The sequence below is a fragment of the Sparus aurata genome, chromosome 24 (genome assembly GCF_900880675.1).
Source record: "Sparus aurata chromosome 24, fSpaAur1.1, whole genome shotgun sequence".
Lineage (NCBI taxonomy): Eukaryota > Metazoa > Chordata > Actinopteri > Spariformes > Sparidae > Sparus > Sparus aurata.
The window spans coordinates 18,796,636-18,821,424 of NC_044210.1; the positions used below are offsets into that span (position 1 = coordinate 18,796,636).

Below are 24,789 nucleotides of genomic sequence, written 5' to 3' on the forward strand. Positions count from 1 at the left end.
ATAAGTTTAGACAACACATAGATAACTTTGACACAGATGTGTCTTTTACTGCCAAAGTTCAGGTCAATTATTATAAAATACAACGTGTTGTATAAAAAGGCTCAGAGATCATCGACCAATCAAAGACAAACACAGTGTTGTGTGTGATTAAAAACAAGAGATACAAACATTAAACCCACAAAAAGACCAACCAGGATATTGTGACATGACAGTCTTCAGATCTGACTCTGAAAACTGTGGTTAATGTTTGTTTTAGTCTTTCAGGCCAAACAAGGTGAAAGGTCTCTGGTTCACAGACAAACTGCACAGATCAAGTGTGCTGGAGGCAGCAGTGTGGGACAGGAAATGAGCTGACGATCCTTCTAAAATAAAAGCACCTGATCACAAGAATCCACGACGCTATAATCCTGTTAGATACATCATGAAACTCATGTGTATTCTAAAATACTACACAGTGGCGTCAATCAACGTGATTCAGAAGTCATTGTTATGTTATTTATATTTAATTAATTTGTTTATACTGTGGAGTTCTGCAGAGAAAACTGTCTGGATCATATTTCTAGGATTTATTGTATAACATATTTGGAAAGGTTTATATAAAAAGGGTCACAACACTAAACAAAGATAGTTAAAATTAAAACATGACATGACATGACATTCATAAAAACATCAGACAATATGATTTAAAAAAAATAAAAACATAAGAGGACCAACCATAACAACTGAACAAATAAACACATCGAATAAACTGCCTCCAGTGATGTCACTCAGTGGTTAAGTTGCATTGTGGGTAATGTAGGCTCCAGGTTTGAAAAAAAGAAGAAGAATGGGTGAAATTAAAGAGGTGATATCTCTGGTTCCACTTTGTTGAGTGTAACAAATTGTTTTTAAACTGTCAACAATGTACGCCTACATTACCTACAATACAACTCTGCCACTGTGTAACAACATTGGAGGCAATTTCTCAGATTGCATGCAGCTTCCTCTGGAGCCACAAAAGGCTTAATAATACTTCAGCTTTTTTAAAGATGTGTTGCAGTCCTCTGAGAGACCTGTAAACACATTTTAATGTGTAAAATTGGTGTAGTTGCCCTTAACAGGTACAGAAACGTATTTTTTAAATAGTCTTTTATTTTGAAAATATCAGCTAGCGGAAGTCCCATAGATTTAGATAAACTTGACCTTTTTCCTAGCGAAAGTTGTCACAGACTTGAAAGATGTCTTCAGGGAAGGAAGGAGATACTTTGTGCTTCTTTATCAACGGCAAAAGGGTGCGTTTGACTTTTAAATTACACAGTTTCTCTTGTTGTATGTTGGCGACTTTTAGCTTGTAGTTTGTTTTTGCTAACCTCCGTCATAAATATGACCGTTACGTTTTCACTGTTGTGTTTTCGGCTGCACAAACGTCTCCACAAGTGATAAAAGTTCCTTTTTGTAACTCATAAAGGGTTTCAGGAGTTTGGGAACTTAAAATAGTCGATTAAATGAAACGAAAACTGTCTTAAAGTAACGTCAAGGCGACGACAGGTGTTATACCTAAATCTGTGCCCGGTCAGATTCATGCATTTTGCTGTAAACGGATCTAAACGAAATCAGGCTCCAAAGGATCAATAATGATATGAGGGGCCATTTTGTCTGACATTGATCAACTTTACATGAGAGCCTCAACAAAAAGAAAAACATTTAAATTATTAAATTCAATTGTTTTTATTAAAACTTCACCATGTTTAGATTTATTTCTTTATTGTAAGATATGCAGTGATGCAGGGGTGGGATGTAACTAAGTACATATACTCAAGTACTGCGCTTAAATACAATTTTTTTAGGTACTTTATGGACACGTAGCTGACACCTGTTCTCAATGGCTCTGTAAGGACACTCCCATACTATGTAAGGACACACTATGTAAGGACACTCCCACACTATGTAAGGACACTCTCACACTGTGTAAGGACACTCTCACACTATGTGACGACATGCCCACCCTGTGGAAAGACTCTCACACTATGTAAGGACACTCACACACTATGTAAGGACACTCCCACACCATGTAATGACACGCCCACCCTGTGGAAAGACTCTCACACTATGTAAGGACACTCACACACTATATAAGGACACTCTCGCACTATGTAAGGACACTCACACACTATATAAGGACACTCTCGCACTATGTAAGGACACTCACACACTATGTAAGGACACTCACACACTATGTAAGGACACTCCCATACTATGTAAGGGCACTCACACACTATTCAAGGACACTCACACACTATGTAAGGACACTCACACACTATGTAAGGACACTCCCACACCATGTAAGGACACTCTCACACTCTGTAAGGACACTCTCCCACACATGGTTTGAAAGCGTACGACTCCCCTCCAGTTGTTTAGAACTGCAGATGCCTCTTGGACGAGAGTTACTCTTTAGTTAGTTACTTGTACTTTACTTTGGTTTTCCCATTTTCTGCTACTTCATACTGCACTACATTTCAGAGGCAAATACAATACTTTTACTAAACTACATTTGTTTGAAAACTTTAGTTACTAGTTCATTTTCTTCTGGTGTTTTACTATTGTCTGTTATTATTGTACTTGATTTTATTGTAAAGTGTATTGAGACCATGTACCATGGTGATTTTGTACTTTAGATAATAAATCGGTTGATTGATTGATAGTTATTTTGCAGATTACTAGCTGAATCGGAGCCACAGTAACGCATTTGAAAATTATTATTTTGTCGGTCCTGTAAAACATCTTTCTGCTATCACAACTTATAAGCTAAATGACTCGTGTCGTGATAACAGCTGGAATAATACAGCATGTGAGCAACTATTACAAAGATTATTAATTTAATCACACAGAACATAGTTTGATAATGCCTGTGTGTGATTTGGGTGTGACTATTTAATTTGTGGTTAGTAACAGGAGAGACGAAAGAAATAATAGCGTAGCTTTGTGCTAACTTTATTTATTACAGTCAGTCTTTTATATTTAATCTTTACCAACTTGTGAGGTAGTTCTAATCCAATGTACACTTTTGGCATTAGAAAGAGCTGATTGCTTGATATTCCCTGATATTTTTTATATCCCCTCTCCGCCTTTTTCATCTTTCACACCTTGATTATTAGTTATTAGTTGCTTTCTGTGACTGAACTTCATTTCCAGCTCAGGAAAGTTTTGACGTTTTCTCCTTCTGTTAACTCAGGTAACAGAGAACCATGCAGACCCTGAAACCATGCTGCTGTCCTTCCTCAGAGAGAAGCGTATCCTTCACATACGCTTCAGATTCTTTTACACATGTGTTTTTGTTTGATTGATTGTATTTGACGAGCTTCACCTGCAGGTTTCAGCGCTCGACTGGTTAATTCCTTGACTGCATCTTCAGTGAGGTTAACCGGAACCAAGTATGGCTGCGGCGGTGGAGGCTGCGGGGCGTGCACCGTCATGGTGTCGCGCTACCAACCCGCCACCAAAACCATCATGTATCCTGCAAGACAAAACCCCATGACCCCAGCAGCTCTTCTCTGATTGGCTGGGACGCAATCACATGAGTATTTTTGACAGTGTGGCCATTTTATTAACAATTATTAGATTTTAAGGGAACAAGAGGGAGTCTGAATGGGGTTTGTCGACATCCACAGCTGAGAGTTAAGAGAATTTCTTCCTTCCTGGTGCCAAAAACCAGTTCAACATCTGTCTCAGTCCTTCATTGTGCTGCAGCAGAGGATGAGATAATCTCACAAACATCCAAATGACAAACAAATGCTGGACAGGAACTACATGCTGAATAGTAGCTTCTTTCATTCTGCTTTCCCCCTTTTTCTTTTTTTTCACTCATGTAAAAGAAGCTGCTGTTTTGGTAGTAAATGTAGCAGTGATCTACGCTTAGATACAGAAAGTAGTCGCAGTTGTACCAAAAAGAAGCTGCAGTGGTTGTAATAAATGTTGTATTTGCAGCTGTAGAAGTAATATTAATGCTTCTCGTAAAGGTAAACTGTAAGTAGAGCTGCAACTATGAAAGGATTAAATGTCAACTATCACATTAATCTACAACTATTTTGATAATAGGTATAACTTTCTCCTCAATTTCTGGTTTCTTACCTCCTTTAAGACGTTTGAGGACGTCATCTTCATCGACCTTTTTCACAAAATTTCTGTCATTTCAAAGGCCAAACAGCTAATCGATTAATCAGGAAAATAATCAACAGATTGATAGACGCTGGTAGAAGTAGCATCAGTAGCATTATTTGTCGTTTCTCCCCATATTTTCACGTTTAAGTTTTTGAATTAAGGGTTAATTTGGTTGAACAGTTCTGTGGAGTCCGAATGAAGTTTGAGGCAAAATTTCAGTTTTTTTCAATGGAGTGTGGTTGCTGTGAGGAGAGTGATACGGTGTCAGACAATTTAGTGGACGTACTTTCACAGTCAGATTGCGTCGCAGCCGTTGCAGTCTGATTCTAGGCTGGACTGATTCTAAGATTTATCCTTCACCTTCACCACACCGTCAGACATTACGCAGTCAACGCCTGCCTCCTGCCGATCTGCCAGCTCCACGGAGCCGCCGTGACCACGGTGGAGGGTATCGGCAGCACCAAGACCAGGATCCACCCTGTGCAGGTGAGTGTCACTCGTCACTCATCTCAGCAATACAGTTTGTACAGCTGGAGGCGAGAGACATCAAGTCAAAAACACTGTTGGTTTCAAAGATATTTCATGAACCTAAACTGTTTGACGCTGTGTCTGTTTGATGGTAGGAGCGGATAGCGAAGGCTCACGGCTCCCAGTGTGGCTTCTGCACTCCAGGAATGGTGATGTCCATGTACGCTCTGCTGAGGAACAAGCCTCAGCCCAGCATGGACGACATCACACAGGCTCTGGCCGGTTCGTTCTATTGTTTCTGCTTTAAAATCTGTCACAAAGGAAGCCACTTCAGTATTTAAAGGCATGTTACGACGAGAAATAAGAGACGCAGACGCTCCTAACACACAATGTTGCTTTTCAGGTAACCTGTGTCGATGTACTGGATATCGACCCATTGTTGACGGCTGCAGGACCTTCTGCCAGGTACAAAGCTCAGCTGTAAAACCATGACATCAGATCAGAGACCATAACTTCATTTGTTTGTGAGCGTCACACTACACAAGTCTTAAAATCTGATAGCAGAGCAGAAACTGTGGGGAGGAGAACATTAAAAGGCTTTAACAGAAGAACCCTCCTGGTATAAATAGATAAAGCAGAAAATGATGCCACGAGTTCAGAAAATGTGATGAATGTAATTGTTATATGTGGTGTGACGCTCGTGTGACTTGAACCAGGAGGCCAACTGCTGCCAAACCAACGGAGGTGGAGACTGTTGCCTGGACGTGAAGGACGAGACTGATGAACAGGATCACGTGAGTTCAACTGATTATCTGGGTTTTAGTTGCTCTTTGTGTTATTTATTGTCTTCTATCTTTATCTAATTAGTTCCTTGCTTGTATCTCCATAAACTTTTCATTGCAGTTCATTTTCATTTTTTATTGTTTTCATGTCTTTTCTTTTTTTAATTTCTCTGTCGCTGTGTTATTTTGTCCTTCCATTTTTTTAGTTTTGTGTTTTATTTTTACCCTTTTCTTTTTTCTTTAATTTCTCAATTCAATTCAATTCAAACAACTTTATTTATCCCCACAGGGCAATTCAGTTTGCAGCCTCAGTCTTTAATTTCTTCCTCTTTCTTTCTCCTGTCAGAGGTCCAGTTTAACAGTAACTGGGGGAGATATTGGGAATTGCTTAAAAAGGACATTTACAATTTAATCTAAGAAGGTGTAATCTATGAACCCGACTGGAAGATGGTCGCCCACGGTCGAGTCCGGTTCTGCTTTGAGGTTTCTGCCTATTTTCAAGTGTTTGCTCATCGGCAAAATTATTTTTATATCAAGAGAGATTAAAATAGTCTGAGTTGTTTTTAATAAAGACAAAAAGAGACTAATTCAATATCTAAATTAAAAATGATTGATATTATCTGCAGCTCCCATCTGAACACGGGATTTTCCCGTCTTGCTCTGCTCTCCTTTTTATAATCCTGCCGTGGTGAATCCAGGAGAAGCCTCAGCTGTTCAACAAGGACGAGTTTCTGCCTCTGGACCCGACCCAGGAGCTCATCTTCCCTCCTGAGCTGATCGTAAGTCAGGCTGAGTTAACTTTATCCACCTCTGCTCGCAGTGTAAACTCACGTTAACTTGATGCAAAAATTGTCCACAGCTGATGGCGGAGTCGTCAAACCCGAAGACACTCACTTTTTATGGGGAGAGGACGAGCTGGGTTTCCCCGACCTCCCTGGACGAGCTGGTTCAGCTGAAGAGCAGCAACCCTAAAGCTCCGCTGGTGATGGGAAACACCAACGTAGGTGAGAAATCAGACCCGCTTCATTCACAAAGTGTTTTTCTACAGAGAAGCAGGAGTCTCATCACATGTTCAGTGTGACCAAACGTGTTCTCTGGTTGCAGCAGCTGATATTCAGCAGGTCTGCATGTTTTAAAGGTTTTGATAATACCTTTTGCACGATGATTAACATTAAAAAAAACATTTATCTGCATCTTGGAAGATCACTGTGACTAACATACAACTTTTTGGACAAGCAAGAAGGTTTGAAAGTCCTGAGATGCAAGTGGAGAAAAAAACCTAGTGATACATTTTATTTTATTTCATTTCAATTTTACAAGTGTGAGAAAAAGTAAACACAAGGTATGCAACGCTCCTGTCATGTGTTTAGAGTGCATGATGGGGAAATGAGAATTCACCTGGTGGCTGAATTGAGAATTACAACAACAAACTTTGATTTGTTATCACAGATTAGAAAAAGGAAACTCTCACTTGCCTCTCAGGGCTTCTGTAACAATAGTTTTTATAAACTGGACCTCGTGTGGTATTGAGAAATGATGGATGAACTTGAAATGATGTTTTCTGGTTATATTATGGATGTGTTGTCGTTGTATTGAGACTCTGCTCTCTGTATCTGTGTTGAAGGTCCAGATATAAAGTTTAAAGGTGTCCTGCATCCTCTGATTATCTCTCCGACCAGAGTCGTGGAGCTGTTCGACGTCACTCATACGGCACAGGGTCTGTAACCTCCCTCTGTAGTTTTCTGTTTGTCCTGATTTTTAAGGCAGAGTTTCACAGCTTCTCTTGCGTCCCTGCAGGTGTTTGGGTCGGAGCGGGCTGCAATCTGTCCGAGGTTCAGTCTCTGCTGGAGAAGCTGGCTCCTCAGTTTCCGAAAGAGAAGACGGAACTGTTCAGAGCGTTGATCCGACAGCTGAGGAACCTGGGAAGCCAGCAGATCCGTAACGTTGCTGTACGTTGACGTCAGCCTTTACAAATTCATGTATTTTAACAGTCTTTACTGATTTATTTCTGCTCTACTGTAACAGTTCATAGATCCACAAGAATCTAGAAGAAATCCCAGAACTAAAATCATGTGAATTCATTCATTTGATTTATTTTGCATCTTTAGTCTCTTGGAGGAAACATCATGAGCGCGTACCCAAACTCAGACCTGAACCCTGTTTTGGCTGCCGGGAACTGCAAAGTGAGCGTCGTCTCCAACGGTGAGTAGAGTTAAATTGAGGATCTGCTGAAGATTCACATCAGAGGTGTTTAAATTTAACGAGCAGTCTTCTCTGAATCCACCAGGAGGAAGACGAGAAGTTCATCTGAATCAAGACTTCTTCGTGAGCTTTGGGAAAACCGTCCTGAAGCCGGAGGAAATCATTGTGTCTGTTTTTATTCCCTTCACCAGAGAGGTGCAGATACACCTTCTGATTGTTCTCCTCCTTACAGTCATAATACAATAAACTTTATTGACAGAGCAATAAAGTACAAAGTTCTGAACAGATGAAATAGATTAAAACCAATGATCTTAACAAGCCGCTCAGATAAAATCAGGAGATGTTAACCTTTACTCCAAATATACTGTTACTTCCTGTGTGGCTCGTCTTTGTTGACAACAGCCAGCGATGGATAACTCATCGTCTGTCCTGCAGGGGGAGTTTGTAGGAGCTCTCCGTCAGGCTCCGAGGAAGGAGGCCGCCTTCGCCACAGTGACAACTGGGATGAGAGTGTTCTTCTCCGAGCGATCCAGAGTTGTTCAGGAAGTCAGTATTTACTACGGAGGAATGGGACCGACCACCGTCAGTGCCGCGAAAACCTGCGCTGCCATCGTCTCGAAGTGAGACGCTTCAATATTTTAGTTATTCTTTCTTTTTCTTCTTTCCTATGTTTCCTTTTTTCTTTGTTTTACTTCTTTATTTTCCTTTCTTCTGCTTCATTACCTCTCTTAACCTTTTCTTATCTGGCTTCTTAGTTTCTTCACTTCCTTACTTTCTTCTTTCTGACCTTTCTGTCGTGATTATTCCTGCTTTCACATCTCTTCTCTCAATCCGTCATGTCTTCCTGTTCTCTTAGCCTCGGTAAATTGAAGCTAGAAATCATCTTGTGTCTCTTTCAGGCCCTGGGATGACGAGACCCTAAGCCGGGCCTACGACGTCCTCCTGGATGAGCTGGACCTCCCTCCTTCGGCTCCTGGAGGAAAAGTGGAGTTTCGTCGCTCTTTGACTCTCAGCCTCCTCTTCAAATTCAACCTGGAGGTCCTGCAGAAGCTCAGAGAAATGGTAAGACAAGGAACTATTTCTGTAAGTATTTTGGCTGACGTGCTGGAGGATTTTAAAGAGTTTCTGTTTGCAGAATGTGATTAAAGATGAGCTTCCTGAGAGGATCCGTCCTTTACCCAGAGACATCCAGCTCAGCCTTCAGGAGTTCCAGGTCTGAACACATCCCTCAGTCAAAGTTGTGTTGTCCCACATTTAGAGTAATTAACCGACTGCATCTTCTTCTTCATCAGCATGTGGCAAAGGACCAGAGTGCCCATGACCCGGTTGGGCGTCCCATCATGCATCGCTCTGCCATCAGCCAGGCCACAGGAGAGGCCGTGTACTGTGACGACATCCCCAAAACAGACGGGGAGCTCTTCATGACTGTGGTCACCAGCGCTCGAGCGCACGCTAAAATCACGTGAGGAGAATGTGAACGATGTTTGTCTCGCTCAGTGATCTTCACTTGGTTCTAAACGTGTCTCTGGTCCAACAGAAGTCTGGATGTGAGCGAGGCTCTGCGGCTCCCCGGTGTTGTTGATGTCATCACGGCTAAAGATATTCCCGGGAAGAAAGTCCGAACGATATTTGGTTATGATGAGGAGCTGCTCGCTGAGAGCCAGGTAGAGAGTGTGTGTGTGTGTGTGTGTGTGTGTGTACGTAAGTGTACATTCATGATGGATCGTATGTAACAGTTAATCTAACAGATCTGAGTTACAAACATACCAAGAGATATGTTATAAAATGTTACAGGATGAAATATTCACAACTGCTTTTGACATTTATACCCACAAGGGGTCGCCAAAACTTCACGGTGTGTCCATGGGTTTGATTTTGAAGGGTACGAGATAATAAAGAAAAATAACACATTTCATTAATTTCTGTAATGAAATCTTAGTGATTCCTTAAAGTTTAGATAAATGCGTCCTTGTGATCATCTCTGTTGTCTGCAGGTGTCGTGCGTTGGTCAGATGATCTGTGCGGTGGTCGCTGACACGAGGGTGCACGCCAAGCGAGGAGCAGCGGCTGTGAAGATCAGCTATGAAGACCTGCCCAACCCGGTTTTTACCACAGAGGTGACAGGACACAGTTTTTTCTACAGATGCAGCACGACATCATATCTTGTTTGTGTTGCGTTTTGTTCACATCACCTTCTAATTTTACATCACAGCTCGTTTTTGTGTTTGTTGTCTCTGTGTGTGTCAGGACGCCATCGAGAAGTCGTCCTTCTTTGAGCCTCGGCGGGTGATCTGGAGAGGAAACGTGACCGAAGCCTTCAAGACTGTCGATCAGCTTCATGAAGGTAAATGTTTGTGCTCAGTTTTCCTCGGAAGGTTTGGCTGTTTGTGTTTTAACTCGAGGTGTTGTGTTTGTTTACCCAGGAGAGATTCGAATGGGCGGTCAGGAGCATTTCTACATGGAGACCCAAAGCATGCTGATCGTTCCTGTCGGAGAGGAGACAGAGTTCAATGCCTACGTCTCCACTCAGTGGCCGACGTTGACTCAGGTACGGATGTTTTGATTAACTTTATTTATTTTTAGACTGTTGGTGAAGCTGAGAGAGGAATCAAATGGAAGGATTGTTGTTTACCGCGTCTTGTTTTCCCGACTGCAGGATGCGATTGCAGAGACGTTGAACATCCCGTCCAACAGAGTCACCTGTCACGTCAAAAGGATAGGCGGAGCTTTCGGCGGCAAGGTCACTAAAACCTCCATCCTGGCCAGCATTACAGCTGTGGCTGCGCAGAAGTGAGTCGCAGGAAAAGAACTTTCAAGACAAAAAGCAGGATCAGTGATTTCTTGTCAGAAAATCTTTTTTTCTCCCTTTATTTTAATTGTTTAATGTTTTCCACTCAGGACCAGTCGTGCAGTGCGCTTCGTGCTGGAGCGAGGCGACGACATGCTGATGACAGGAGCTCGTCACCCCGTCCTGGGAAGATACAAAGTACAACACAATCAGACACCTCACTTGATCTTGAACCTGCTTTTCACAGAAACATAAGAATAACAAACAAAAACACAATGGAGGAATAATAAAAAGTCTAAACCAACGAGCCCTAGTCGCATGTTGATAACTTGGTGTACACACATATCTCGCTAACGTGAATAAAACGAGACCACCACTTAAAACCAGACCTCCTCAGTTATTCTGGCTTCTCTCTTTGCTTCTTTTGCTTCTTTTGTGAAATGGTTGATGCTTTTAGTTTCCAACAAACCTCTAAAAGTCCTGTAAGCTTAACAAGCTGAGAAGGAAATACTGCGTCACTCTTTGTTTGAACTGCTGACGCCGTACCTACGTATTCAGACTGTGCTTCATTTTAAGGGTTCCAAAGCCACAAACTGTTGCTCTTTGTTTTCAGGTGGGTTTCATGAAGGATGGAAGGATCGTGGCTGCAGACATTCAGTACTACACCAACGCTGGCAACACTGTCGATGAGTCGACTCTGGTTTGTAAAAGCGGCTTCACTTGTTGCTCTGAAGGCGACATGATGACAGGACAAAGAAATAAAAGGACGTAATCATCGATTTTGTTATTCTTGCAGGTCATAGAAAAGATTCTGCTCCACATGGACAATGCCTACAACATCCCCAACCTGCACGGTCGTGGTGCCGCCTGCAGGACCAACCTGCCCTCCAACACCGCCTTTAGGGGCTTCGGCGTGCCGCAGAGCATCATGATCATGGAGAACATGATCAACGACGTGGCCGTGCTGCTGGGACGCCATGCAGACGAGGTCCACATGATGAATATCAAAATAAGAGAACCAGACCCAAGTTTTTGCTTCCGCAAAAGTTCGGGGAGGCCATGGAGGAGGACTACCGGTCGGCCTCGAGGAAATTCTGGCAAACCATCCGGCGCCTCAGGAGGGGGAAGCAGCCCACCACCAACACTGTTTACGGTGGAGGTGGGGAGCTGTTGACCTCGACTGGGGATATCGTCGGGCGGTGGAAGGAATATTTCGAGGATCTCCTCAATCCCACTGACACGCCTTCCATAGAGGAAGCAGAGGCTGGGGACTCAGAGGTGGATTCATTCATCACCCAAGCTGAAGTCACTGAGGTAGTTGGGAAGCTCCTCGGTGGCAAAGCACCGGGGGTGGATGAGATCCGCCCTGAGTAACTCAAGTCTCTGGATGTTGTCGGGCTGTCTTGGCTGACACGTCTCTGCAGCATCACGTGGCAGTCAGGGACAGTGCCTCTGGACTGGCAGACCGGGGTGGTGGTCCCTCTATTCAAAAAGGGGGACCGGAGGGTGTGTTCCAACTATCGGGGGATCACACTCCTCAGCCTCCCTGGGAAAGTCTATTCCAGGGTACTGGAGAGGAGAATTCAGCCGATAGTCGAACCTCAGATTCAGGAGGAATAATGTGGTTTTCGTCCTGGCCATGGAACACTGGACCAGCTCTATACCCTCCGCAGGGTGCTCAAGAGGTCCATGGGAGTTTGCCCAACCAGTCCACATGTGTTTTGTGGACTTGGAGAAAGCATTCGACCGTGTCCCTCATGGCATCCTGTGGGAGGTGCTCCGGGAGTACGGGGTCGGAGGCCCTCTGTTAAGGGCTGTACAGCCCTTGTACGAAGCAGGAGCTTGGTTCGCATTGCCAGCAGTAAGTCAGACCTGTTCCCGGTGCATGTTGGACTCCAGCAGGGCTGCCCTTTGTCACCGGTTCTGTTCATTATTTTTATGGACAGAATTTCCAGACGCAGTCAGGGGCCGGAGGGGGTCTGGTTCGGGAGCCACTGGATTCCATCTCTGCTTTTTGCGGATGATGTTGTCTTGTTAGCTCCGTCGAGCCGGGACCTCCAGCATGTCCTGGGGCAGTTTGCAGCCGAGTGTGAAGCAGCTGGGATGAGAATCAGCACCTCCAAGTCTGAGGCCATGGTTCTCGAGCGGAAAAAGGTGGCTTGCTCCCTCCGGGTTGGGGAGAGTTCTTGCCTCAAGTGGAGGAGTTCAAGTATCTTGGGGTCTTGTTCACGAGTAAGGGCAGGATGGAGCGTGAGATTGACAGGCGGATTGGTGCAGCGGCCGCAGTAATGCGTCGTTGTATCGGTCTGTCATGGTGAAGAGACAGCTGAGCCGAAAGGCGAAGCTCTCGATTTACCGGTCAATCTACGTTCCGACCCTCACCCATGGCCATGAACTTTGGGTCGTGACCGAAAGAATAAGATCCCAGATACAAGCGGCCGAAATTAGTTTCCTCCGCAGGGTGGTGGGGCGCTCCCTTAGAGATAGGGTGAGGAGCTCTGTCACCCGGGAGGAGCTCGGAGTAGAGCCGCTGCTCCTTCACATCGAGAGGAGCCAGCTGAGGTGGCTCGGGCATCTATATCGGATGCCCCAGGACGCCTCCCTCGGGAGGTGTTCCTGGCATGTCCCACCGGGAGGAGATCCCAAGTAAGACCCAGGACACGCTGGAGTGACTATGTCACTCGGCTGGCCTGGGAACGCCTTGGGATCCTCCCTGAGGAGCTAGAGGAAGTGTCCGGGGTGAGGGAAGTCTGGGCGTCCCTGCTCAGACAGCTGCCCCCGCGACCCGGCCCCGGATAAGTGAAAATGGATGGATGGATGGATGGAAAATAAGAGAACCTCCTGTTTCAGTACAACTAAATCCTGATTCCTTCCTCAGATTCGGGAGATCAACATGTACAAGGGGTCGTCAATCACCCACTACAAGATGGAGTTCTGCCCCGAGAACATGGTGCGCTGCTGGGACGAGTGTAAAGTCAAGTCCGACTTCAGCGCCCGCCGCAAAGCTGTCGACCAGTTCAACCAGCAGAACCGCTGGAAGAAGAGGGGCATGGCCATCCTCCCCATCAAATATGGGATCGCATTCGCAGAGAGCTTCTTAAATCAGGTCTGCCTGAGTCTTTCTGAACTGGTTATTACGGCCGTTACCTTATTTTCTTAACTGACTGTTTGTCTGTGTGTGGAACAGGCTGGCGCTCTGGTTCACATCTACAAGGACGGATCAGTTCTGGTCACTCATGGCGGGACTGAGATGGGTCAGGGCGTCCACACTAAGATGCAACAGGTACTGTAACGTTTGCATTAACTCCTGAGGTTCAGATTCAGGGGATTTTTTTTCTTCCTCTCGACATACTCGGTTCGACATACTCAGCTCAGGGTTTGTTTTCTGTCAGGTGGCGAGTCGGGAGCTTCACATCCCGACCTCGAAGATCTACATCAGTGAAACCAGCACCAACACTGTTCCCAACACCTGCCCCTCCGCAGCCTCCTTCGGTACCGACGCCAACGGCATGGCAGTCAAGGTCAAGTCCTGTTTGTTACACAGCTTCTACTGCAGGGAACAGTTTAATCTGAGGACTTAATATATCATTTACATCTTTCTTTTATTCAGAACGCCTGCATGACTCTGTACCAGCGACTGGAGCCAATCAGGCAGAAGAACCCAAAAGGATCATGGGAGAGCTGGGTATGATTTTTCTAAGAAAAGATCAGTTACAGATTCTCTGTGACCGCTGCGGGAAAAGACAAATCTATGTCTTTCTTCTGTCTCCAGATCGATGCAGCATACTTTGAGAAGATCAGCCTGTCAGCGACCGGGTTCTATAGGTGCGACCCGAATCAACAAGTCCGATTGAACGTGTTTATTGATAAAGAGACGGTAACAGCTTCCTATTTGTCCTCAGGGGTCCAGATCTTTACATGGACTGGGACAAGATGGAGGGGCAACCTTACGCTTACTTCACATACGCAACGTGTTGCTGTGAGGTGGAGCTGGACTGCCTCACTGGAGACTACCGGGTCAGAACTGAACCGCTTCAACTAAACATCTTTTATTTTAACTCCCAACAGACTCACTGAACCTTTTTTGGTTTGTTTGTTTCTCGTAGACATTGAGGACGGACATTGTGGTCGACATCGGCAGGAGTGTGAACCCCTCAGTGGACATCGGCCAGGTGAGTCCGGAAGAAGAATAAATTCTGGTTTTGATTGACGGCTTATTTAACAGAAACCCAATAAGTTAAAAGTTCAGATGTGCAGCTGGAACATGTTAGGAAGGTTCCTATGAAGGAGTCTTCCTTCCTTTCTTCCTTCCTCTTGTCTTTACATTACAGTTGTTTCTGTGCTCCCTCTGTCAGATTGAAGGAGCGTTCATGCAGGGTTTGGGTCTCTACACTCTGGAGGAGTTGAAGTTTTCCCCCTCCGGGCTCCTGTACACTCGAGGTCCGTCCCAGTATAAGATCCCTGCGGTGTGCGACGTGCCACTTCACTTCAACGTTTATCTGCTGCCCGACTCCCACAACCCCCACGCCATCTACTCCTCGAAGGTAGAAGTCACAATGCCTAGATGATCTTTCTAAAACAATTCTTTACCTAATGAATACCATGCCCGGTTCTGCAGGGTATCGGAGAACCCATCCTCTTCCTGGGCAGCACCGTGTTCTTCGCCATCAAAGACGCCGTGGCTGCAGCTCGCTCAGATTCGGGTTTAGTCGGCCCGTTTTCTCTGGACAGCCCCGCAACGCCGGAGAGAGCCTGCCTGGCTTGTTCCTCCCCGTTCACGAAGAAGGTAGATGACTTTTAATAAAGAATCAATATTGATCAGTTAATCAGAAAACTGATATAGGTTACATACAGAGGGAGTTACCACACAAAACTTCCATCTTTATAACCTGATTTTTGAATCTTTCCATAATGTTTTGTCTGAGAATAAACAAGCTAAATTTGAAACAACCGTTGTAGCTTTTGACTCCTGGCCGAGCGTTCACCATAAATGTATTTATTTCTCTTTCTCGTCCTGTTTTATTTCCAGATTCCAGTGAGCAAACCAGGATCTTTCAAACCATGGGCATTAAACATCTAACACCGAAATCTGTTTGTTCATTTTAAATGTAATCAAATCAAAACCTACACTGACTGTGAAATCAACGTAACCAGTAATGATTAAACGATGCAGCTAATTTTCTGATACAAACCAAATACACTTCACGTCTTCTCCAGATGAAGAAATTTTCCCCTTTTTGGGACAAATAAAGGAATTCTGATTCTGATTCTGATTTTTAACAATGTATGATATGAAATGAATGCAGCATGAGCACTAATATAAACAGAACAACACTTCACCCAGTTCTCTCTCTTTGTGTGCTGCAGCAACAACCACAACATGTACCATGTATTTACTTTCTTTGTATAAAAAGGTGTCATGTTACACCAAATACTCTGGATTAAAAACGTTTCCAAATATCTTTACTTAATATTATTTAAGTTGAAAGTGTCCACATGTTACTCTGTCTTGTGATACTACAATAATATAACGTATATATGATTTTTGGCTTTTTTCCTGTCTTTGTGGATACTCAATACTATAAATTAGTTACAGATTTTGGTTTCATGCGCTCATATCTTCATATCCCCAACTAATGTTGAGTAACATGAATAGAAATAGAATTAAATGCATTTAATGTATGCATTTATAACCCTGTTTTTTTACAAAATAATTGAATGAAATTGCCTTTATTGCATATTAAATCATGCTGAAATGCATCAAATCAACTGGAAAAAATATTAATATATTTATGAAATTTTAATGCGGAAAAAACGTGTATAAAATAACTTTAAATACGCAATAATTAAAAATAAAAAATAATTATTTGAAATTACTTTTTCTTTTTTTCCGTCTTTGTGGAGCGGAAATCCCCGTTAAATCGCGCATGCGCAGAGGGCGGAGCCTGCGGAAGTTCTGACGTGAAGGTCTTTTTGTTTGGGCCACTGAGACTCTCGTCACTTGCTTAGATTCCCCTGGTTAACAACCGTTTTTTATCTGCATTAATTTCGGTGAGTACCTGTATTTCCACCTTCTCTGTGCTGTCACACACCTCGCCTTCCTCCCAAAGACGCCATTGTGTCGGGTTGGTTTGTGTCAAAAAACGTATTTTAGTCGGGAACATCGCCATCATGGGCGCCGATGTAGGGCGAGTTTTGGTTTTTCTCCGGTTGGGCTAAGCTAACTTAGCTGTAGCCTCGTTGTAGCTAGCTCGCATACAGGAGGATTGACTCGATGTGAACTCAAAGTGTGTGGTGACATTTCGACAGAAAGTTGTGTTTAAGATCAGATGAACACGTCATGGTGGATTATAGTGGTTAAGTTGTGTATTTGAAGTTAAATAAAAGTGGTTAGCCCGATTAAAGGCTAGGCCGGGCTAGCCAGCTCTGGCTCGGCGCATGGTGAGGGCCGAAGTTAGCCAACGCTAACCTACAATTAGCCAGCTGTAGCTGTGGGAAATCTCGGTACTCAAGTTTATTTTTATCTCTCACTCCTCAACAATTCACTCTTAATATTTTTTTCCGTGAGTGTCGCACTTTTAATGCACGTTAAAACTCTTTGATTTCCCCGATTAATTACACGATCCAGATCCATTGTAACACCTCGTTTTGTCTTTTGTCTGTTGCTATTGTGTAGTTAATTATAAAAATACCATCCTGATATTTGGAAATATGAGTTTGAAAATCATTTGATTCTTGTAATGGTAATGTTTATGCCACATGTACATGAGACTGACTGTATTGTGTGTAAATGTATTTTTATTTAATATATATTGTTGGCAGTTCATTAAAATAAATACAATTGGCACAACAGCTTAGTAATTTAGAAAGGGTGACAAACTCCTAAATGAAATGGTGCGCCTCTAAATCACCTTTTTTTTTTTTTCTTTTATCCTTTTCTAAAGCTAAAGATGCACATTAAGCCACAGGAGTTAAACTCTATTGTCAAACTGGAGTTATGTAAGAATCATTTACAGCCAAAGCACTCATGACAGAGACCTGGCGCTCACCCGAGTTACACCCAAAACCTGACAATACCAATATAATTAAAGGGAGCGCTGTGAGGTTTTCACTCTTGTGTCGACACGCCGCCAGAGCAAACATTAACCGTCTGTGTTTTATCCATTTCAGGGTGTCTTTTATGAATAATCAAAAGCAGCAAAAGCCAACGCTAACAGGCCAGCGTTTCAAAACGAGGAAAAGAGGTTTGTGTGCATCTTTTTCTGCTTTGCATGCGTTCTGCTTTTCGTATCGGACTATCTCCTAATTCATGACATGTGTGCGCTCTTTCTTTTTTTCCTCCCCAACAGATGAAAAGGAGAGATTTGACCCTACTCAGTTTCAAGAAAGTATCGTACAAGGCTTGAATCAAACTGGCACTGATTTGGAAGCGGTCGCGAAGTTCCTTGATGCCTCTGGCGCCAAGCTTGACTACCGCCGGTATGCAGAGACACTCTTTGACATCCTGGTGGCCGGCGGCATGCTGGGTGAGTTGTGTTGAAGCACACATTAAATGTTTGACTTTCACTCTTTTCCCTGGAGTCTGTAAATCCTGAAAAGATTAGAAAATAACCTGGAAAAGTAGATCAAATAAGAGTACAGACATGTTAAGTATTGTAGAATGATTATTCTTTGATGAAACAAATCTTAAAGTGTTGGTCTTTAAATGTGTGGCACTTGATGCTGACTACTAGAAAGGGGAGGGAAACCAGGCGTCCCGAAAATTGTTCTTGGCCTTTTGAGGGTTAAGAGGTCGATGGAAACTCATTTATATAAATGTGATGTGCACAGGAAGTAGACTATCCGTGTTGTTAACACAGGAAGTCCCTTTTTTGACTTGTGTTTTTTATTTCCTGTCCTGCAGCCCCAGGCGGGACTCTGTCTGACGACATGACCCGCACCGAGTTCTGCCTCTTCACGGCACAAGAAGACCTTGAGACGATGCAAGCATATGCTCAGGTAGAACACGAGCCCAGTTACTGTTTTAACGAAATATCTGCAGTCGTCGATCCATTTAATAATATTTAAATGCAGATGTGCGGGGAGACAGACAAACCTTTTACAAATCATTCTTTTCTCCACCATAACAGGTTTTTAACAAGCTGATCAGGCGTTACAAGTACCTGGAGAAAGGTTTCGAAGAGGAGATCAAGAAGGTGAGCGTTCAGAAATGTTGCCAGAACATCATGTTCAGACTGAGCTCACAATGTTGTTGTGCTGTTTGGAAATGTCTCTCAGGTGGGTGTGTGTCATTTTAATGTGGCACACAGTTTGTCCCTTACTTGGCAGTTTGGCAATAATTCAAGTTTGACAGTCATTTCACAGATATTAAATTAGAGTGCAGCTGCTCGTGTTATAGAGGAAAAACTGTAAAATTAAAGGTGTGAAGTGAGACGGTACAGGTTGTCAGAAAATGGAGCTGTGACTGGCGGATATTTTCCACAACAACTGTTTTAACACCTTACAAATGTTGTTGGAATCTGTTCACTATCATAGACTTAAATAAGAATGTGCATATTTGCTTTCAGTTTAATGATATGAAACATTCAGATATTGAATCAACAGTTCTCAGGTTGTTGTGGCAGGTTTTGTCTATCGGCAGTTGAAGTGTTAATAAAAGTCTTGTCGTAATGTGGGAAAGCAATAACATACAGCAGATTTATTTGCCGGCTACATGACAATAAAGAAGCCGCACCTGCAGGACTTTACACAGTTTGACCTTGATCGTAAACTAACCAGTGTAACTTGTACACACAACAAATCTGTGTGTTTTGTTTTTCCTCTCGTCTGCAGTTGCTGCTGTTTCTAAAGGGATTCACTGAGTCTGAGCGCAACAAACTGGCCATGCTGACCGGCATCCTGCTGGCCAACGGCAACATATCAGCCTCAATCCTGAACAGCCTCTACAACGAGAACCTCGTCAAGGAGGGTGAGGAGGAAACGTCCCAAAACATTAATGCTAGTCCCTAAAAGTTGATGGATTTTGGATGAAGTGAATGGAATTGTTGTGGTTGTTTTTATAGTTCATTAATGTCTCATTTAAAGCCCCTACAAAGAACTTTGTTTAATTGTTTTATTGTGGCAGCGTCTGTGAACAAAAGATGATAATGAGGAAGAGAAGTAAATGTGTCGGTGTCAGTTCATCCTCAGCACTGCGCCATAAGACAAGTTCTAATTTTATGACTTATCCAACGAACAGACCTCAGGAATAACCATATAGAAATAGCCAGTGTTCTCTCTAATGGTCTAGTTTCCTTATGTAGGTCATGTAGAGGCATCAGTATGAAGTTGAGACTGTCTCATGAAGCAGTTTAAGTTTCTTGTAGTGGGTTTGTTTTAACGATGGATTCAGTGAGAGTACACCAGAAACTGAATTTGTCTTGTGGTTTCTGTTCAGGAGTATCTGCAGCCTTCGCTGTCAAACTGTTCAAGTCATGGATCAATGAGAAGGACATCAACTCAGTTGCTGCCAGTCTCCGCAAAGTTGGCATGGACAACCGCCTGATGGTAAAAGAGCCGTTATGATCCAAGACGTCTGGAGAAATCATCAGATAGTGTGTGTACTAACCGTTAATGTCTCGGCCCAACAGGAACTCTTTCCTGCCAACAAACGGAGCTGCGAGCATTTTTCTAAGTACTTCACCGACGCCGGGCTGAAGGAGCTGTCCGACTTCGCGCGCAACCAGCAATCCATCGGCGCCCGCAAGGAGCTGCAGAAGGAGCTCCAGGAGCAGATGTCCCGCGGGGACCCTCAGAAGGAGGTGAGGCTGCTGAGCACGCGTATTACAGACTAGTTTACAGTGCAGTTTGTCTGGATAAGGTGCAAATACACCTGTAAGAGTGTGACAACAAAGCAAGTGGTGTTCTCATTTAGTTGAGTCTGATAACGATGTTCTCTGTGCCGTCACCATCTGGTTTGTTGATCTGTCGGAGCAGGTGAACGTCTGACTGTCACCATTGTTCCTCTTTTGTAACAGACTTCCTCATTACTGACACTTTCCCTCTCTGCCACATTGCATCACTCTGTCCATCACACCAGACGATATCTACCAAACACTACAATAACAAAGGCGGCTGCACAATGAGTCAAGAAGTTGAATGCACATGAAGCGTTTGTAATGGCGGCGTGACAGTAACCATCTTAAAGCGACCCACATTCCAGACTGTGAATGCAGCGTTTTAGTGTCTGATAATAAACTCTAACCCAGCTGTTTCCTCCCTGTCGGTTCAGATTATCGCCTTCACCAAAGAGGAGATGAAGAAGGCCAACCTCTCTGAGCAGGCCATGATCAGCATCATCTGGTCCAGCTTGATGGGCTGCGTGGAGTGGAACAAGAAGGAAGAGCTGGTGACCGAACAAGCCATCAAACACTTGAAGGTAAGCAGCACTGGGAGCTGATTGTTCTTAAGGTTCAGGCAAGAACTTGTGAAGTTTGCCTCGGAGGCTGCAGGTTCTGACACGTAGGAAAATGTTTGGATTCAAGACTTAAAATGTTTGTCGGTGTTTTCTTCAGCAAGTGTAGTGTTCAATATTCTGTTGGGATGAAGTCAAGTTAGAATTTTTCAACTTGGTAAAAAGACACAAAAAACCTGCAAAAAACCCAGAAGTGTTTGGGATGGTTGACAGAGTGGGATTGGTCTTCTTAATGTGGGAAATTGCAAATTAGAAAAGCATGAGCTCAGGTGTTGTTCAGGCAGGTTGGCTTTATTTATATTGCACTTTTAAAACATAGAGGCAGGTCAACGGAAACATTAAGCAACAAAGAACAGAATAAACTTGAGAGGAGAAACGACCTGAAACACAATAGCAGAGCTGGAATAAAGCAAATTCAAGTGCAGTGTATATAAATAAAGGCAGGTACCAGCAGGTTCATTCTGTTGCTGCCTCTCCATCTAAAGCTTCCTGCTGCGTTAGTCTTTATCGTCAAATCTAAACTGTTTCTATAAATGCAATTGCAAAATACAAAGACTTAAGTTCTTTAACGTGCTTGAATTTACTCTATAGAGGTTCAAGGTGATGAGTCATATACAACACAGGGCTGCAGGACCATATGAACTCTATGCAACATGAATAGAACAAATGTAAAGTTGTTATATAGTTGTAAAGCTGTACGAGCTCTGGTGTGAACAGTTGGTATAGAAATTGAACAATCAGATGATTGTTCTGAGTCCTCTTGGCTCGCTCTCGTCTCCTGTAGCTGTTCTAAGGAATCACGACCTGTTGGAGCCTGAGCGCTGCTCAACATGTCTGTGAATTTAAGAGGAAGCGTTGCATCACTGGTTTTATTTAGGCCTGTCTCACTCTGCAGAAGTGGAGTACAGCTCTGTTTGTGTGAAGTTGATAAAAACAGTGTGTACTGTTGGTGTGATCATGGAGGGCGTGAACGCAGACGGACGGGAACAACAACATTCTCAAAGATGTGAAGAGGAACTTAAACCAGCTGTCTCTGCTTAAAAAATATGATTGTCCTCCCATAACTGTGAGGTTATTATAGTTATAATACAATCAAATTACAAAACGAAAAGGTTTCATCGAACGACACGTCTGATTCTCAAGTTTTTGATTTGATTGAAATCAGATCCAAATATTGCTTGGATGTTGAAGAAATTCTGGGTAGAATGATGTTTAAGTTGTTCAGAGAACTCTGAGCGGCTGCACAATAAATAAAAAGATTTGAATCAAGTGTTTTGAGATTTGTGATTAAAATCTGTCATATGTAAAGATGCATTTCATAGGAACATGAGGGCGAAAAACAGAAATTTTAGTTTTCAACAACCTTTGGTGCCTTTTTGTGTATCGATTTCAGATATTACACGCTGAGTTCAAATGCACTTTTATATCTACCTGCACTTGCAGAGATGATGCAGCATTAAACTCAGTGATAACTGTACGTATGTTGACGAAGTCTATGTGCAATGTCCCGTTTTCTCAACACTAACCCAAAGATAAAGGACAGTATTGTCAGCGTAACGCTTTATAAAAACCTGCAGTTTGGTGACAAGAGAATTTAATACAATAAATTGTCAGATTTTATATAGTGTCCTTTTTCTGAAGACAAAGATTAATAACGTTATCCTCAGCAAAGAGGTTTACAAATCTTGTCCCAGACACATCTACAGGAAATGGCAACATTAAAGGTTGATCTTGTGAAATCAACCCTGAAACTAGATTTAATCAAAAACTAAATAGAACTTGGAAACTAGAATAACATGCCTTCATGTTCTCTCTGGTTTCTGCAGCAATACAGCCTCCTGCTGAAAGCCTTCACCTCCCAGGGTCTGTCCGAGCTCAGTCTGCTGCTGAAGATCCAGGAGTACTGCTACGACAACATCCACTTCATGAACTCCTTTCAGAAGATCGCGGTGCTCCTCTACAAAGGTTGGTGTCTCGTCCCGCAGAGGAACGTTCAGCTGCCCAGTGATTAAATACGTAAACCATCCACTGACAGTTTGTCTCGTTTTGTTTTAGGTTTATGAAAATCCGTTCACTTTTAACGCTGACAAGTATGAGGTCATTTTTCAACATTTCTTGACCTTAAAATGTTGTACCTCCTAATGCTTGGTGTCATTTTTAACTTGAACTCTTGCAAGCTGCTTCTGATTGGTGCACTAAAAACCCTCTGAAAAGACGTAAACTTTAGCTTTTTGTTTTTAAGAAAAGTAAAAGTAAGAAGCAGAACTTCCCACCAAGCATCAGTTAACCGTTTTTCTTTAAGTGATCCTTTTTTAAAAAGGCACATTTCAGGCACTTTTAGCTGTAATGTTTGTCGTCCTGACGCTCTTCTCTTCCTCCTCACAGCGGATGTATTAAGCGAAGAGGCCATTCTGAAGTGGTACTCTGATGCCCACCTCTCCAAGGGGCGGAGCGTTTTCCTCGAGCAGATGAAGAAATTTGTCGAGTGGCTGAAAAATGCAGAAGAAGGTAAGAAAAACAAACCGCTTCTCAAGATATTTGACTTGCAGCAGCAGAAAATGTGTGATCATGATGAAATTCAGCCTTTTATTGGAGTCGGACTTGTTTCCAAAAATGTTTTAGGTTTATGTGTAAGCTAACCAGTCGATGACTTTGAGTGAAATGGTTTTGAAAACACTCTTTCTTCTCTCTGCAGAGTCTGAATCGGACGAAGAGGAGACGGACTAAATCCTCCACCGCCAGATGAGCTTTCTTTTTTTCTCCCTTTTTATTATTTTTTTCTAAGTAGCAGCAGGAGCAGTACAAGTCTTTTTTTTCCTCCCCTTTTTTCTCTTCTACCTCCTGTTACTTCTTTACCCTGAGACGCACTCTCTTCCACCACTCCAACACATTTGAACGTTATTTTAACAAAATGAAAAAGGGCTCAGTCCTTTAAACTCGTAACGTGTTTTGATGTCGCGGCTCGACGTGGAAAACGATGAATACTCCCCTTTTTTTTTTGGTACTATCATTGTTGTAACGCCTTCAGTAATTTGGATACAAAACATTCCATGGGATCTCGATGGCCGCTGCTTTGAATGAATCTGAACCAGGATTTCGCATTTTTGCCATGCGACTACGAGGCCGACGAATACTAATGCGATTTTGCAAAAGTTTTTCTTTTTTTTTTCTTAAATCTCCCCTTTAAGTTTTTATTTGGCCCGGCTCATGTTTTGGCTCCTGTTGGGTCTTAAACTCTGCCTCTTTCTTGACTTTTGGGTAAACCTGTACGGCGTGTTGAGGTCGCTCTGTTGGTCCGTCAGAGGACACGCCCCCTGTAATATGCCTCGCCAGCTAACTGATTATTATTGGTTTCTACTTTCTTTAATCTGATATAAACCGATTGACTTTTTTATGGAATAAAGATTATTGAAATGCTTCCACTGTGTTTTTGTTTTTTGTGTGGAGCTACATACTGTAACTGCACTCAGCCGAACGCCTAATCTGTGAGACTGACACGTGAACTGCGACACTAAAAGTTTAACTTTTTATAAGCTTATATTGAATAACTTATAAATGATTTTCCATGTGTGGCACCAGAGATGGTAGAGGCAATTTCAGTGGCTTTTTCAACCATTTTAAAAGTGAAGATCATTGCTCTCATCTGCGTCTAACGAGTTAAAAACGGAGTATACTAACTTCAGTTGCTTCTTCCAGAGCCGCTGCTGCATCGTTAGAAGTTATTTTTGTTTCGTTACGGTAAAGATTGGATCAGAAGTGGGTTTTTCTTAGATATGTTACAAATATATTTGCAGACAATAAACAAACAGCTTGATATTCTCATTTTTTATTGTACAAAAATACATTTTTCTTCAAGCAGCTTCTCAGTATTTGCGATGTGCAAAGGACACAGTTGTCAGGTATTCAAGTACGTTTTTATACAGTCGTGTCACACATTAGATTTAGAGGTAGGCCTT

At 42.9% G+C, this 24,789-nt stretch overlaps 2 protein-coding genes across 5 annotated transcripts; both read left to right on the forward strand.

Annotated features, from left to right (window-relative positions):
- Positions 1 to 1,142: 1,142 nt before the first annotated feature.
- On the forward strand, positions 1,143 to 15,842 carry LOC115577012 (aldehyde oxidase 1-like). Of its 3 annotated transcripts, XM_030409767.1 has the most exons (36): positions 1,187 to 1,271; positions 1,827 to 1,890; positions 3,215 to 3,272; positions 3,395 to 3,491; positions 4,518 to 4,626; positions 4,764 to 4,890; positions 5,012 to 5,073; positions 5,325 to 5,402; positions 6,089 to 6,169; positions 6,250 to 6,394; positions 7,015 to 7,107; positions 7,188 to 7,339; positions 7,499 to 7,592; positions 7,678 to 7,787; positions 8,028 to 8,212; positions 8,492 to 8,654; positions 8,728 to 8,805; positions 8,885 to 9,054; positions 9,130 to 9,256; positions 9,587 to 9,709; positions 9,840 to 9,936; positions 10,016 to 10,140; positions 10,249 to 10,382; positions 10,491 to 10,578; positions 10,994 to 11,080; positions 11,177 to 11,368; positions 13,259 to 13,486; positions 13,568 to 13,663; positions 13,773 to 13,901; positions 13,991 to 14,065; positions 14,153 to 14,205; positions 14,283 to 14,397; positions 14,487 to 14,552; positions 14,736 to 14,924; positions 14,999 to 15,166; positions 15,410 to 15,842. In XM_030409767.1, exons 3-36 carry the CDS (start codon positions 3,245 to 3,247, stop codon positions 15,458 to 15,460), a joined length of 3,915 nt encoding a protein of 1,304 aa, XP_030265627.1. In that variant the 5' UTR covers positions 1,187 to 1,271; positions 1,827 to 1,890; positions 3,215 to 3,244; the 3' UTR covers positions 15,461 to 15,842. The 3 variants fall into 3 exon arrangements, with proteins under 3 accessions (XP_030265625.1, XP_030265626.1, XP_030265627.1); XM_030409765.1 differs by lacking the exon at positions 1,827 to 1,890 and having other exon boundaries at positions 1,143 to 1,271; XM_030409766.1 differs by lacking the exon at positions 1,827 to 1,890 and having other exon boundaries at positions 1,143 to 1,271; positions 9,133 to 9,256.
- A 455-nt stretch (positions 15,843 to 16,297) lies between these two features.
- LOC115577039 (basic leucine zipper and W2 domain-containing protein 1-A) lies at positions 16,298 to 24,252 on the forward strand. Of its 2 annotated transcripts, XM_030409819.1 has the most exons (12): positions 16,298 to 16,431; positions 17,551 to 17,624; positions 17,730 to 17,906; positions 18,284 to 18,378; positions 18,510 to 18,575; positions 19,213 to 19,348; positions 19,817 to 19,926; positions 20,010 to 20,180; positions 20,651 to 20,797; positions 22,660 to 22,798; positions 23,219 to 23,341; positions 23,529 to 24,252. In XM_030409819.1, exons 2-12 carry the CDS (start codon positions 17,561 to 17,563, stop codon positions 23,558 to 23,560), a joined length of 1,260 nt encoding a protein of 419 aa, XP_030265679.1. In that variant the 5' UTR covers positions 16,298 to 16,431; positions 17,551 to 17,560; the 3' UTR covers positions 23,561 to 24,252. The 2 variants fall into 2 exon arrangements, with proteins under 2 accessions (XP_030265679.1, XP_030265680.1); XM_030409820.1 differs by lacking the exons at positions 23,219 to 23,341; positions 23,529 to 24,252 and adding an exon at positions 22,889 to 22,911.
- Positions 24,253 to 24,789: the final 537 nt, after the last annotated feature.

What these genes read in the sequence shown, in the direction of transcription:
- LOC115577012 (XM_030409765.1), top strand. Translation starts at nt 1,218, where the DNA reads ATGTCTTCAGGGAAGGAAGGAGATACTTTGTGCTTCTTTATCAACGGC. An exon ending in CCGTCCTGGGAAGATACAAA is followed by an intron (nt 10,579 to 10,993) that starts GTACAACACAAT and finishes CTTTGTTTTCAG; the next exon opens with GTGGGTTTCATGAAGGATGG. An exon ending in GCCTCACTGGAGACTACCGG is followed by an intron (nt 14,398 to 14,486) that starts GTCAGAACTGAA and finishes TGTTTCTCGTAG; the next exon opens with ACATTGAGGACGGACATTGT.
- LOC115577039 (XM_030409819.1), top strand. Translation starts at nt 17,561, where the DNA reads ATGAATAATCAAAAGCAGCAAAAGCCAACGCTAACAGGCCAGCGTTTC. An exon ending in CGATGCAAGCATATGCTCAG is followed by an intron (nt 18,379 to 18,509) that starts GTAGAACACGAG and finishes CCACCATAACAG; the next exon opens with GTTTTTAACAAGCTGATCAG. An exon ending in GCGGGGACCCTCAGAAGGAG is followed by an intron (nt 20,181 to 20,650) that starts GTGAGGCTGCTG and finishes CTGTCGGTTCAG; the next exon opens with ATTATCGCCTTCACCAAAGA.